At 51.6% G+C, this 11,524-nt stretch overlaps 1 protein-coding gene across 1 annotated transcript in view; it reads right to left on the bottom strand.

The window, feature by feature from the left end:
- The window catches only part of WNT4 (Wnt family member 4), a 48,047-nt gene extending 40,386 nt beyond the window's left edge, over nucleotides 1-7,661 (bottom strand). The window contains exon 1 of the mRNA XM_027841338.1: nucleotides 7,585-7,661. Within this exon, the coding sequence (XP_027697139.1) occupies nucleotides 7,585-7,661 (77 nt within the window). The remainder of the gene's footprint in view (nucleotides 1-7,584) is intronic.
- Between the last annotated feature and the right edge of the window lie 3,863 nt (nucleotides 7,662-11,524).

Genomic DNA, 11,524 nt, shown 5'->3' with positions numbered 1-11,524 from the left:
GTGTGTGTGTGTGTGTGTGTGTGTGTGTGTGTGTGTGTGTGTGTAGGTAGGTAGGGGTGGGAGAAAGATACAGTTCAGGTAAGTAAATACTAGGGATTCTAAGAAAAGGAGGTGCTGGAGGAAGTGCATTCCAAGCATGGGGCACAGCCCATGCAAAGGCACGGAGATGGGAGGTGGAACCTTGAGTTCAGGGACCAGTAAGCAGCCCAGTAAGTCTGACTGGGCCCCAGAGTGCATGGAGGCAAGCAATGGAAAGTAAATCTTGAACGGCAGCCTCGTGCCAGACTGGGAATGGCTTTGGGTGCCAAGCTGAGGAATTTGTAATTTATCTTAGAGGCAATAGGGAGCTGCTGAAGGTTCAATCACTTAATCCTTTCGGGTTTTCCTTTCTCTGTCTGTAGAACAAAGCTTTGGGGTTGCCCTCCAGTGTCCCTTCTAGCTCTAAATGTTATGATTTTATGAGATGCAACAACATAGATGTTAGCTCTAAAATTTAACTCGAAGCTCCCTGTTCCTAGAGTCAAATGACATTCATTCATTCATTCATTCAATGTTTCATCCAATTTTTACTGAATACACTCTGCTCAAGGAGTTTAAGGTCTAATATTGGATGCATGCAGCTTCAATGCAAGGCTTTGGAGCACAATGGAAAATAGGACGGATTTGAATTCAGGGGATGTGGGTTCAAATCCTGGCCTCATTTTCCACATCTACAAAATGACCTGGTTTCTCAAGTTCCTTCCAACTTGAAATCTGTGATTCTATGAGAGCAGGGCATAGCGCAAAGAGCCCGAGACAGGACTCGGGAGAAGTGGGGGAGATCCCTCCAGAGGGTGGCTTCACAGAGGCAGTGGGGCACACCCTCCCCTGTGAGTGATCAAGCTCAACAGCACACACCTGGCCTCAGACTGATGCGTGCCCTGCAGATCCACCCTGCACATGGAACGGAGCTGCAGGCTTGGCTCATCAGAGTTCATGGTGGCACGGCACAGCACACCACACCCATGTTTGGGGAATCACACCTAGCTGGAGCCTGTGCCCTTCTGACATTCCCCAGGGAGCAGGCATACTTGAACTTGGTCTCGACACACACACACCTGGGGAATCAATCAGAATGGGGATAACCACCCCCCTCCCGGAGGGCTGGGCATTGAATACTGTGTGCCCTGAGACAGGCCTGGGCACACCTGCCGAGGCTCGGGCAACACTGTTGGCAGTGCCACGCCGTCACCCTGGGGTGTCTTCTGGAGGCCAGGTGGGGTCTCCCCTGCTCTCTCCAGCCTGGAGGAAGATTACTTGTCTGTGAGGTGTGGTGAGAAAACAGTCAGAGGACAGGTTTCAGATCCCCAATCTGCCACCTGCTCTTTTCTGCCTGGCCTCATCCCATGTCCCTTCCTCAGCTCTGGGCTCCAGGGTGGTCTTCTTTAGAATGAAGAGGATGAACTGGAAGACCCCTAAGTTCCCTTCCAGACCCAGCTATATAGAGGCGAGGCAGTGCGTCCTAGCATAGAGCCCCCCCCCCCCCCCCGCTGGAATTGGTGCTCAGGACAACTTGCCTTCAACTCTTGCCACTGACATTACTAACTATGTGACCTTGGGCAAATCTGAGCCTCCATTTTCTTACCTGTAAAACGGCGATAAGAGCACCTACCTTGCTTGGAAAGTCATCTGGAGACTTAGATGAGATAATGTGGGTAAAGTACTTTGCAAACCTTAAAGTGCTATATAAATGTCAGTTATTATGATAATGATTGAGTTATCATAATAATACAGAATATAGAGAAACAGGCAAAAGGGGAAACTTCCCAAGTCCTTGGTGCCTATCCCATGATCCTGTCTAGACAGAGCAAGTGATACAAAGCTGGGCCAGGGAGAAAGCCAGGACACCCCTATGCTTTTCTTCACCTTCCTTTGGTCCAAGACTCTTACCAGCCAGAGTATAACATTATAAGACTGTAGGGAAAAGAGCTTACCTAGTCCAATCCTGTCTCCACCCCAGAACCTCAGAGTTGGAAGGGATCTAAGCGACCACCCCTTGGGTCTGACCCAGACCTGAATAGGAATCCCTTCCACAAAATCCCCACTCTCTGCTTGAATATCTCCAGGGACGGGGAGCTCACTCCCTCCTGAGGTGGTCCATTCCATTCCTGGACAGCTGAAAGTTCTAGTAAGGCTTTCCTGACATCAAGCCCAAATCTGCCTCTTGGCAACTTTCGTGAAGGAGGAGGCAGTGGACTTGCAAAGAAGCAATGACTTTCCAGGGCTGTTCAGACAGCAAGTAGCAGATGCAATATGGGAACCCAGGGTTTTTGACTCCCAGTCTAGTTCTTGCTTATTCCTCCATAAGCACATGTTCTCCATTCATTCATTCACTCAACAAGCGCCTACTATGTGTTACAAACTGTTCTTGCAAAGACAAAAAAGAAAGGGTCCCAAGGGCATCACTGCAGAACACAGCCACTCAGCCACTGTCTGGGAGCACTGACGTTCTGTGATAGCAAGGAGCCGCATTTGCACATCGATTCCTAGTCCATAGATCTTCAGGACATCCATGTGGGGAGGGTGCTATCTCTGCCTTTCCCTGTTCTCCCAATCCCTCTTCCCACTGGGTATTTTATTGTTGCTCAGTCATTTTTTAGTTGTGTCACTCCCTTTGAGGATTTTCTTGACAAAGATACTGGAGCAGTTTGCTGTTTCCTTCTCCAGTTCCTTTTAAGCCTAAAAGTGAGACTCAGAGAGGTGAATTCATTTGCCTGAGGCCACACAGCTATTAAGTGGTAGGGTTGAAACTCAAGGCAACAGTGGAAAGAAAACTGGACTGGGTGGTTGGGGGATCTGATTTCAAATCTACTCTGCTACTTTCTGCCTGTGTGACCTTGGGCAGGTCACCTTTATAAGCCTCAGTTTCTTCATCTGTAAAATAAAGTAGTTGGACTAGTTCTCTTCCAGTTCTAGATCAAGGATCCTGTGAACCCAGGGCTTCTGGAATCCAATTCTAGGGCTCTTTGTGCTCCCCCTTTAGGAAGGATGAAGCCTGTTTGAAAAATGCTTTGAGTAAGTGCCCCTAAAGGTCATCCTGAAGGTCTATCCATGGGAAAGGAAGGGAATTAGCATCTGTTAAGGGGCTACCGATGTGCCAGGCACTATGCTTAGTGCTTTACGAATGTCATCTCATTCGATTCTTATAACAAGCCTGGAAAGTAGGGAGGTGTGCTATTATTATCCCCATTTTACAGCTGAGGAAACTGAGGCGGACAATGGTTAAGCGACTTGCCCAGGGTCATATTGCTGGTAGGAATCTGAGGCTAGATATGAACTCAGGTCTTCCTGACTCCACTGTGCCTCCCTCCTTTCCACTCAGCTGTTCCTTTCCTCTTTCTCAGGAACACAATAATTCCTTCCCTCCTCATTCCCGCTCTCTTCCCCCCACTCCCTAGTTGTATAGTGGTTTCAGTTTTTCAAAGAACTTTGCAGCCACTGGCTTAGTTGATCCTCAGAACAGTCCAGGTGCATGGTCATTAGCCACGGCAAACCATTTGTCAGAGGTCCAATAGCTAGCGAATGGCCAAGCCGGGAGGAGACCCTCATTCCCTCAAGGACTGGTGCAGTCCCCTCGCCGATGGCTCGAGCTTTCAGAAGGGCGCTGAGATCCCATCTCTGTGGCTCGAGCTAGACCAAAGCAGGTCACCATGTCTAGAAAGTGGAACCCGCACACTCCCTGTGTATCCATAGTCAGGATGAGCCCTGTTCTTCCAAGGAGATTTTCACTGGCTGTCCCCCATGCCCGTAACCCCCTCCTCACACGATTCTGCCTCCCAGCTTCTTAGTATGGGGATACCTTAATGCTAGTACCTATCCTCGGAGGTTATGTTCAATTTATCTTGTTCCCACATAGTTGTTCCCACTTTGTCTCCCCCAGCTTTCTGTGAGCTCCTTGAGGGCAAGGACTGACTTTTGCCTCTCTTTGTATCCCCAGCACTTAGCCTGGCACATAGTAGGTGCTTAACAAATATTTATCAATGGACTGCCTGACATAGACATTAAGTAACAGAACCTGAATTTGAACCCAGGTCCCCGATGACAAATCTAGCCTCCTTTCTAACGTGCTGCATTGCCTTATCATCCGATAGCTATTTCATAGGTCAGTCTTGCCTTCCAAGTAGATGACAAGCTTCTTAAGGTGGTCAGGCCTCTCAAGCAGAGAGCTGTCCAATGCACGAGACAAGGGGCAGCATCACCGAGAGGATAAATTAGGGAACTCGGAGTTGGGAGCTCCGGCGCCTGGCTTCAACGCTTGGTAGCCCTGTGACCACGGAGGTCTACATTGGAAGGGACCTCAGAGCCCGGCCGGCTAGCACAACCCCCTTGTTTTCAACATTAGCCTCAGCTCTTGTACAGCAAGGATTGTTTTATTTTTGCATCTCCAGCACCTGGCACCTAGCTGGTTCTTAAATAAATGCTTATTGATTGATGAGGAAACTAAGGCCAGAAGAGGTCAAGTGACTTACCCAAGGTTACACAGGTAGTCAGTATCAGACGGGGGATTTGAACCCAGATTCTCTACCTCCTCAGTCATGTACTTTTTTTCAGTGTACCATGCTGGGCAAACTGCTTAATGGTCACTATAAAAGAGGGGCTAATAATACCCATAGTACCTACCCCAGCAACTTTTTGGAAGTTGAAATGGGATAATATACAAGGTGTCCCCAAAGTCTTAGTGCAGTCAAAAGCTCTAATACCTTAAAACTGAATTTGGGACATTCTGTTTATAAAAGTGCTTTGTGAACTTGGATGTTATAGAAATGTGAACTGTTATTGCTATTTTTTTCTTTCTGTTTCCTACTGGGGGGTGGGGCTGTGCTGTGTTTTTTTTAGCCTAGCTCTGGACACATGGGAGATGATCAGTAATTCAGTTTAATAAGCATTTATCTGTTTGGGATTGGACTAGATGCCCTTTGAGGTCCTTTCCAACTTGGAGGATCTAGTCCCCCTGGATTCTCTGAAACATGTGGAATGCCTGTTGATTGACCTCATCTTGGAACCTGGCCAGGAGCTGAGATGCCAATGCTCAGGGCAGTGTAGCCTCAGAAACCTTCCTTTGGCCTTTGGTGGTTGAAGGGGCGCCGGTGAGGCTGTCCCCAGCATCTGCTGCCCCACACCCCGACCCACCTGTTGGCCCCAGAGAACAGCTTTGCCAACCTCTGCCTCTTTGTCTGCTCCCTGCTCCCATAATATAAAAATTGGACTGCTGAAGTTCCCCCTGGACTGCATGGGCACTCACTGAGCAGGTTTGACATGACTGGGAAGTGGGAAGGGGCTTCTCCTGCTTGGGGGTGGGGGGGCCTGGTGTATGTTTGGGATATGTGTGTATGTGTGGTACTGTAGTTCCCTCAGTATCCCCAAAGGATCACCATTCCCAGCCAGAACTGAAATCAATATTCAGTGGCAGCGGCAAGAACCCTGCCTCCACTTCAGAAAAACTTTGGGTCGGTTCCTGACGGTCACTTGACTCTGTCACCTGGGATAAATCACTTTCCTTCCTCTAAGCCTTAGTTTCCTCATTTGTAAAATAGGTAAGGATTTATAGTGTCTCCCCACCGGGGTCAGAGGGATCCCAGGATTGAAAACTGGAAAGGACCTTGGAGCTCATATCATCTGCTTGTTGTCGGGTAAGTGCCTCCTGAACTGTAAAGCCTTGTAGAAATGCCAGCTAATGTTGCTTCCATGTACTTCACTCTCCACTATCAGGGTGGTAGGAGAGCCCCCACCCCAGCTGGCGGGGCTGCATGTAGCGCTTGGCTCCCTGACGAGATGCCCAAGACAAACAAACAGCCCTGACTCAGACAGAGCTTAGGCTACTGACCCTTGGGACCCCAATTCTCTACCGGGGAGGCCAGAACTTTGCTTACACGGTGACAGGCCTAGGGCTCTTCAGGCACTGTCCCCGGCAGTCCCCACCCAAGGCTCAATCCTGGGGGTCTCCTCCTCCAACTTCAGAGGTTTGCTATCCAGTTCCCACCCAGCTGGGGGGGGGGGCGGTGTATGGCGCTGGCCTGGGTTTGTGTAAGCAGCACAGGGCAGCTCCCGAAGTGTTAATCAAATTAGGAATCCAAGAAAAACAAAACTGTCTACCAGCCACTTGCAGCCTCCCCCAGGCTCTGCCCCAAGTGGGTCTCCTGAGCAGCTGGGAAAGTTCCACATCACCTCAGTCCCCAAACTCCCCGGTGGCTCTGACCCCAACTGAACACAGCTCCTTCCCAGCAGGCCCGGCAGGCCACAATGACCTCATAGCAACAGCCAGTGGACACTTAAGGCAAACTCATGGGAGACGTTTGTTCTCCAGTCTTCATGCAGAGAGAAAATTTTTTTCCTCTCTCCTCGGTCTCCATGGAAACCCCAGGCTACACTGTTGGTTATATCCCCCCTTTAGTCCTCGGATCAATATTGGGGTCTAGGCTCCCTGGGCAGCGAAATAAAACAGGACGGGATTATGCTCGCAGGTGCTGCTGCATCTGGGGGAAATGGGAGGGGGGCAGATGCCAGGGTGGAAGGAGAAGAGGAAGGACTCCCCCCTCCCTCTCTTTGCACTGGCCTCTTTCCCCAGACCGGCTCCAACACCCCCTCCCATTCCAGGCTTCGGTGACCCTCCGGGGATCATAGCACCCCTACACATAGAGCCGGGGTAGGGAGAGCTAAGTTCGCTCAGGGACCCCTGAAGGCCACTGTCCCAGTTACTAGCTTGGGAGCTGGGGCGGGGGTAGGGGGGGCGGGTATTGGGAGGAGAGATTCTTCTTTCATTCAGCCCAGGCCGTGTTCTTCCTTGGGGAAAGGGATTCAGGACCAAACCCAGGTCAGCAACATCTCACCCGCCATTAAGAAACCACACCGGCCCCGGCCCGGCCCCCCTCACCGCGCCCCCCCCCCCCCGGCCCCTCCGGGCACAAACAGGTCCCTACACGCCAGCTCTCCCGCGGGCTGCCGGCGGCGGCACCTCAACCCGAGCACAGGCAGCTCCGGGGCACTGTTCTCGGGATTAACCTGCTATTAAATCCCCGAGCCTTTCTCAGTAATTGACTTTCACAGCAGACCTGTCAGAGCCGAGCCAGCGGAGCCCTAGCCGGAGAGAGGAAGGGCAGGGGACCCGGGGCGAGGGAGGCAGGAGCGCCCGGGGAATAGGAGGCGGGGGCAGTCAGTAGAGCTGCGCCCATCTGCCCGGGACAGGAACCCCTTCTCCCAGCCCCAGCTGCCATCTCCCACTCACACTACCCGCGCTCCCCCGGCTCCAGCTCTGGCTCCGTCTCCTCACTGGCTTGGGGCTGCCCAGGCCGACAGCGGCCCCGAAGGACTGGGGTGCCCGCTGGGGGCTTTTATTCCATGCCGGGGGGCAAGCGGGAGGGAGTCTGAAGAACACCTGCTCGGCGCGGTGCGGGCAGCCCAGGTCCCTAGCCCCTCAGGTCCCTAGCCCCCCGTGCCCAGTGCCCTTAGCCGCCTGGCACCACCCCGCGCCCGCCGGCCCCTGCCCTGCCCTGCCCGCCCTGCCCTGCTCTGCCCTCCCGAGCCCTGCTCTCCCCCAGCCCCACTTACAGCCAGTTGCTGGCGGCGGCCGAGAAGACGGCGAAGACCAGCAGGCGCAGGGAGCGCAGGCAGGAGCGCGGACTCATCGTGCCGCCGGCCCCCGGCCCGGGCAGCTGCCGCGCTGGGACCCTCCCGTCGGGGCTGCAGGTGGGCAGCCCGCGGGCTCCGAGTCCGAGTCCGGGAGCCAGAGCCGGGGCCGGGCCGGGGCCCGCGCCGGGCGGGGAGAGGAGGGCAGGGCAGGGCAGGGCAGGGCAGGGGGCGGCGCGGCGGGCGGGGCGGAGCCGGCCGGGCCGGGCCGGGGCCGGCGAGCAGGCGGACGGGGGCCGGCGGGGCGCTCCCTGGTCTCTGCGCCGCTGCGCTGCGCTGCGGGCTGCCCGGAGGCTGCTGCGCCCGCTGCCCGGCTCCGCGCCGAGCCGACTGTCAGCGCAGCCCCAGAGTCCCGAGATGCGGCGCAGGAGGGAGCGGAGAGGCGGGCGGGGGGGCGGGCCGGAGGCGGGCCGAGGATGGGGTTACCTGGGCGGGCCCAGCGGCCCGGGACACCCCCCGGGGGGCGGGCCGGCCCGGGGCTGGGCACGCTCCCTGCTCCCTCTGCGCCCGGCCTCCCTCTGGGCCCGGGGGTCAGCGCGGCCCGGGCCTCGGAGCCAGACCCGGACGGTCCGCGGCGCCCTTCGCTGCTGCTTCCCCTTCCTGCTCCCCAGGCCAGCCCGAGACAGCCGAGACAGCGAGGACCTAGCCCGAGGCCCCAGGGGGCTGTGACACAGCTACTCCAGCACACGACTCTGGGCCCTGCGAGTCCCGGAGCCAGTCCCCGCCTCGGCCAGGGGGAGCAAGGGGCGAGCTGCCTACGCTTCTGGGTGCTCTGGGTACGGGGCACTTGCATCCAAGCAGGGACCGCGCTGACTCAGCCCTCACTCCTTTTCTAGGGTCTGCAGCCCGACTTTCCCCGTTTTCTCACGCTGTAGGGGAAGGGGACACTCAGTTTCAATTCAGAGGGCCTCGGTTCAAATCCCAGCTTCCTCACTAATTCCCTGTGGGACTTCGGACAAGTCATTTCCCTTCCCAGGGCTTCATTTGCCCTCTTTGTGAAATGAGGGAGTTGGACTGTAACAGGGGCTCCAACCCTTTTTTGTGTCATGGACCTGGTCTGGTCAGAAACCTATAGATCCCTTCTCGGAATACGGTTTTCAAATCTAGATAATAAAATACGGAGATTACAAAAGAAATCATTAATACTGAAAACACAGCTATCAAAATATTTTTTAAAAAATAAACTCAAGAGACCCCCCTCCCCCAATTTATTCCCGAAGAAATTCATAGACTACAAATTAGGAATCCTTCTACTAGATAGTTTCAGAGATTTTCCAGCTCTCATTCTGTGATCCTGTGATTCAACAGCCCAGCGACCCAGGTGACAGGCTCAAAGGGCCCTGAGGGGGAAGTCCGGAGATCAGAGCTCTGGCCTTGGTTTCCTCATCTGTAAATTAGGGGGTAGGCTAGTAGTGCCTGGCTAGACAGAGGTGCTTAGTAAATGCATATTGATTAACCATTGGTAAGCCCTAAGGTTTCCAAATGGCCCCTTCTAGGTCTGACATTTATTGTTTGTTCTAAGGAGCGTTCTCTGCTCTGATATTCTCTGTTCCGTGGCCTCTTCCAGCTCTGACATTCTGTGTTCTAAGGGGCATTCTCTGCTCTGGGAAAGGCCCAGAGTTGCATAGTAGAGGGGGGATAAGGGACCTAAGAGGACTGTGGCTATCTGGCTAATGAGAGGAAGAGGAAACCATAGGGTCTGAATGAGGTTCCACCTCACTGTGTGACCTTGGCCATATGACTCCCCTCCTCTGAGCCTATTTCTCTCTCTGTCAAATTGAAATCATACTCCTTCATAAGGTAGTGAGGTCATGGATGGGGAGGGAGAGAAGCTTTTTGAGAAAGACCCAAGGTGCTGCTTCCAGTATGGAGCTGGGTGAGAGAAATTAAGAAATACCATAACGGGATGACAATTATCCTTTGGCCCTCCAATAAAACCTTCTCTGATTGTTCTGCCCTACATCGCTCTCTCCCTTCTCTGAATCATTCCTCTGGTGACCTAATTACGTCCTTCCTTTGCTTTCAGTGCAGTGGAAAAAAGCACTTAAGTTGGAGTCCAGGAGACAGTATTCCAGTCCTTGTTCTGCTCTAAACTTGCTGTGTGATGTTGGGTAATCCCCTTGAGGTCTCTGGGTCTCAGTTTCTTCATTTGGAAAATAAAGGGTGGATCAGTGAGTCCCAACTATTTTTTTTTCTTAAACCTCTTTCAACAACCAAAAAACATGTATTGTGAACCCCTAGGGTAATTTAATATACTACTCATAATATTGTGCAATTATTTACTGCTTAAGGCACCATTAAAGAATTTTTAGTGCTGCCCCCATGGACCATCATTTTGAATCCCCAAAGGATTTGAGAACCATAAAATGAGATCCACTAGACTGGACTGACTTGAAGGTCTCTTCCAGGACTAAGAGTTGAAGGTAACAAATAGTCTGGGATAGTGGGAGGAGTGTTGGATGAGGAACGGGGAACATTTTTTTAGGTGATACCCTAGGTGGCAAAATGGATAGAACACTATACCAACAGTCAGGAAGACCTCAGTTCAAATCGAGCCCCAGATAATTACTAGCTGTGTGACCCTGGGCAAGTCACTTAACTTCTGTCTGCCTCAGTTTCTCAATTGTAAAACAAATTAGGATAATAATAAAATAATAAATTATTAGAATATAATAATACAAGCATGTACATCACAGGATTGCTGTGAGGATTAAATGAGGTAAAGTGCTTGGCACATAGTAGGTGATTAATAAGTGCTTGTCCCCTTCCTTTTTGAGTTACTTCTGTGTAAACTTCATTTTCCTTGTACGTAAAGAGGGGACAATTATCACTGCCTCAGTCAGGGGGCTGCTGAGAGGTGGTATCATGGACTGAGCTGGATAGGGAGTCAGAAAGACTTGAACTCAAGTCCTCGCAGTTTCTAGCTATTTGTGGCCCTGGGCAAATCACATTAATTCTCTCAGCCTCAGTTTCCCTATCCCTAAAACCAGTGAGTTGGACATGATGGCTTCCAAAATCCCTTCCAGCTTTAACTGAAGAAGTCTACATATTCCCATGGATTGTTACTATCCTTGTGTTTACTTTGGAGAGGCCAGGTGATACAGTGGTTAGAACACTCAACTTGGAATCAGGAAGACCTGGATTTCAATCTAGTCTTAGACACTTTCTTATAGTGAAGTGACCTTAGGCAAGTTATTTATCTGCACTCAACTTGTTTTCCCATCTGTAAAATGGGGATAATTGCATCTCCCTCACAGGACTATAAAGAAGATTTAATAATAATAATATTAAAAACATTTAGCATTTATGTATAGCACTTTAAAGTTTGGAAGCAATTTACATATTATCTCGTTTGATCCTCAGTTAGATAATGTATCAAAATCACTTTGCAAACCTTAAAACTCTATATTTATATATAAATATTTATATTTATTTATTTTATTTAAATATAGTTACGTAAACATGTGAGCTACTAATATTTCTACTTAATTGTTTCATATGTGTCCCTCCTACCCCCCAACTAGACTATATGTACTGGGAAGGCAAGGAGTATGTCTTATGCCTCTGTTTCCCCCTCAGCTAGAGCCCAGCACCTAGCTAACACTCAAAAGAGACTTGTTGAACTTGCTAAGCTTGCTCACGAGGCCTGGTGTCAAGGCCAAGCAAAAGGTAGAGGCAATTACAATGGTATTTCCCAGCAACATATGCACTTGTCCTGTGTTATCCCTGGATTTGCTCTTCGGCTCCTCTGGCCAATCTCTGGTATGGCTGATTAGCACCCAGGCTGGGTAGGCCCCTTCCTGCCGCCAGAGCAGAAATTAGCTCAGAGGGTGTGGAGGAAGCCTGGCCTTGTGGGGGATAA

This window comes from Vombatus ursinus, unplaced genomic scaffold, assembly GCF_900497805.2.
Source record: "Vombatus ursinus unplaced genomic scaffold, bare-nosed wombat genome assembly UNPS02014859.1, whole genome shotgun sequence".
Lineage (NCBI taxonomy): Eukaryota > Metazoa > Chordata > Mammalia > Diprotodontia > Vombatidae > Vombatus > Vombatus ursinus.
The sequence above is the reverse complement of the archived record's forward strand: the minus strand, read 5'-3'. Positions and strand labels throughout refer to the sequence as shown.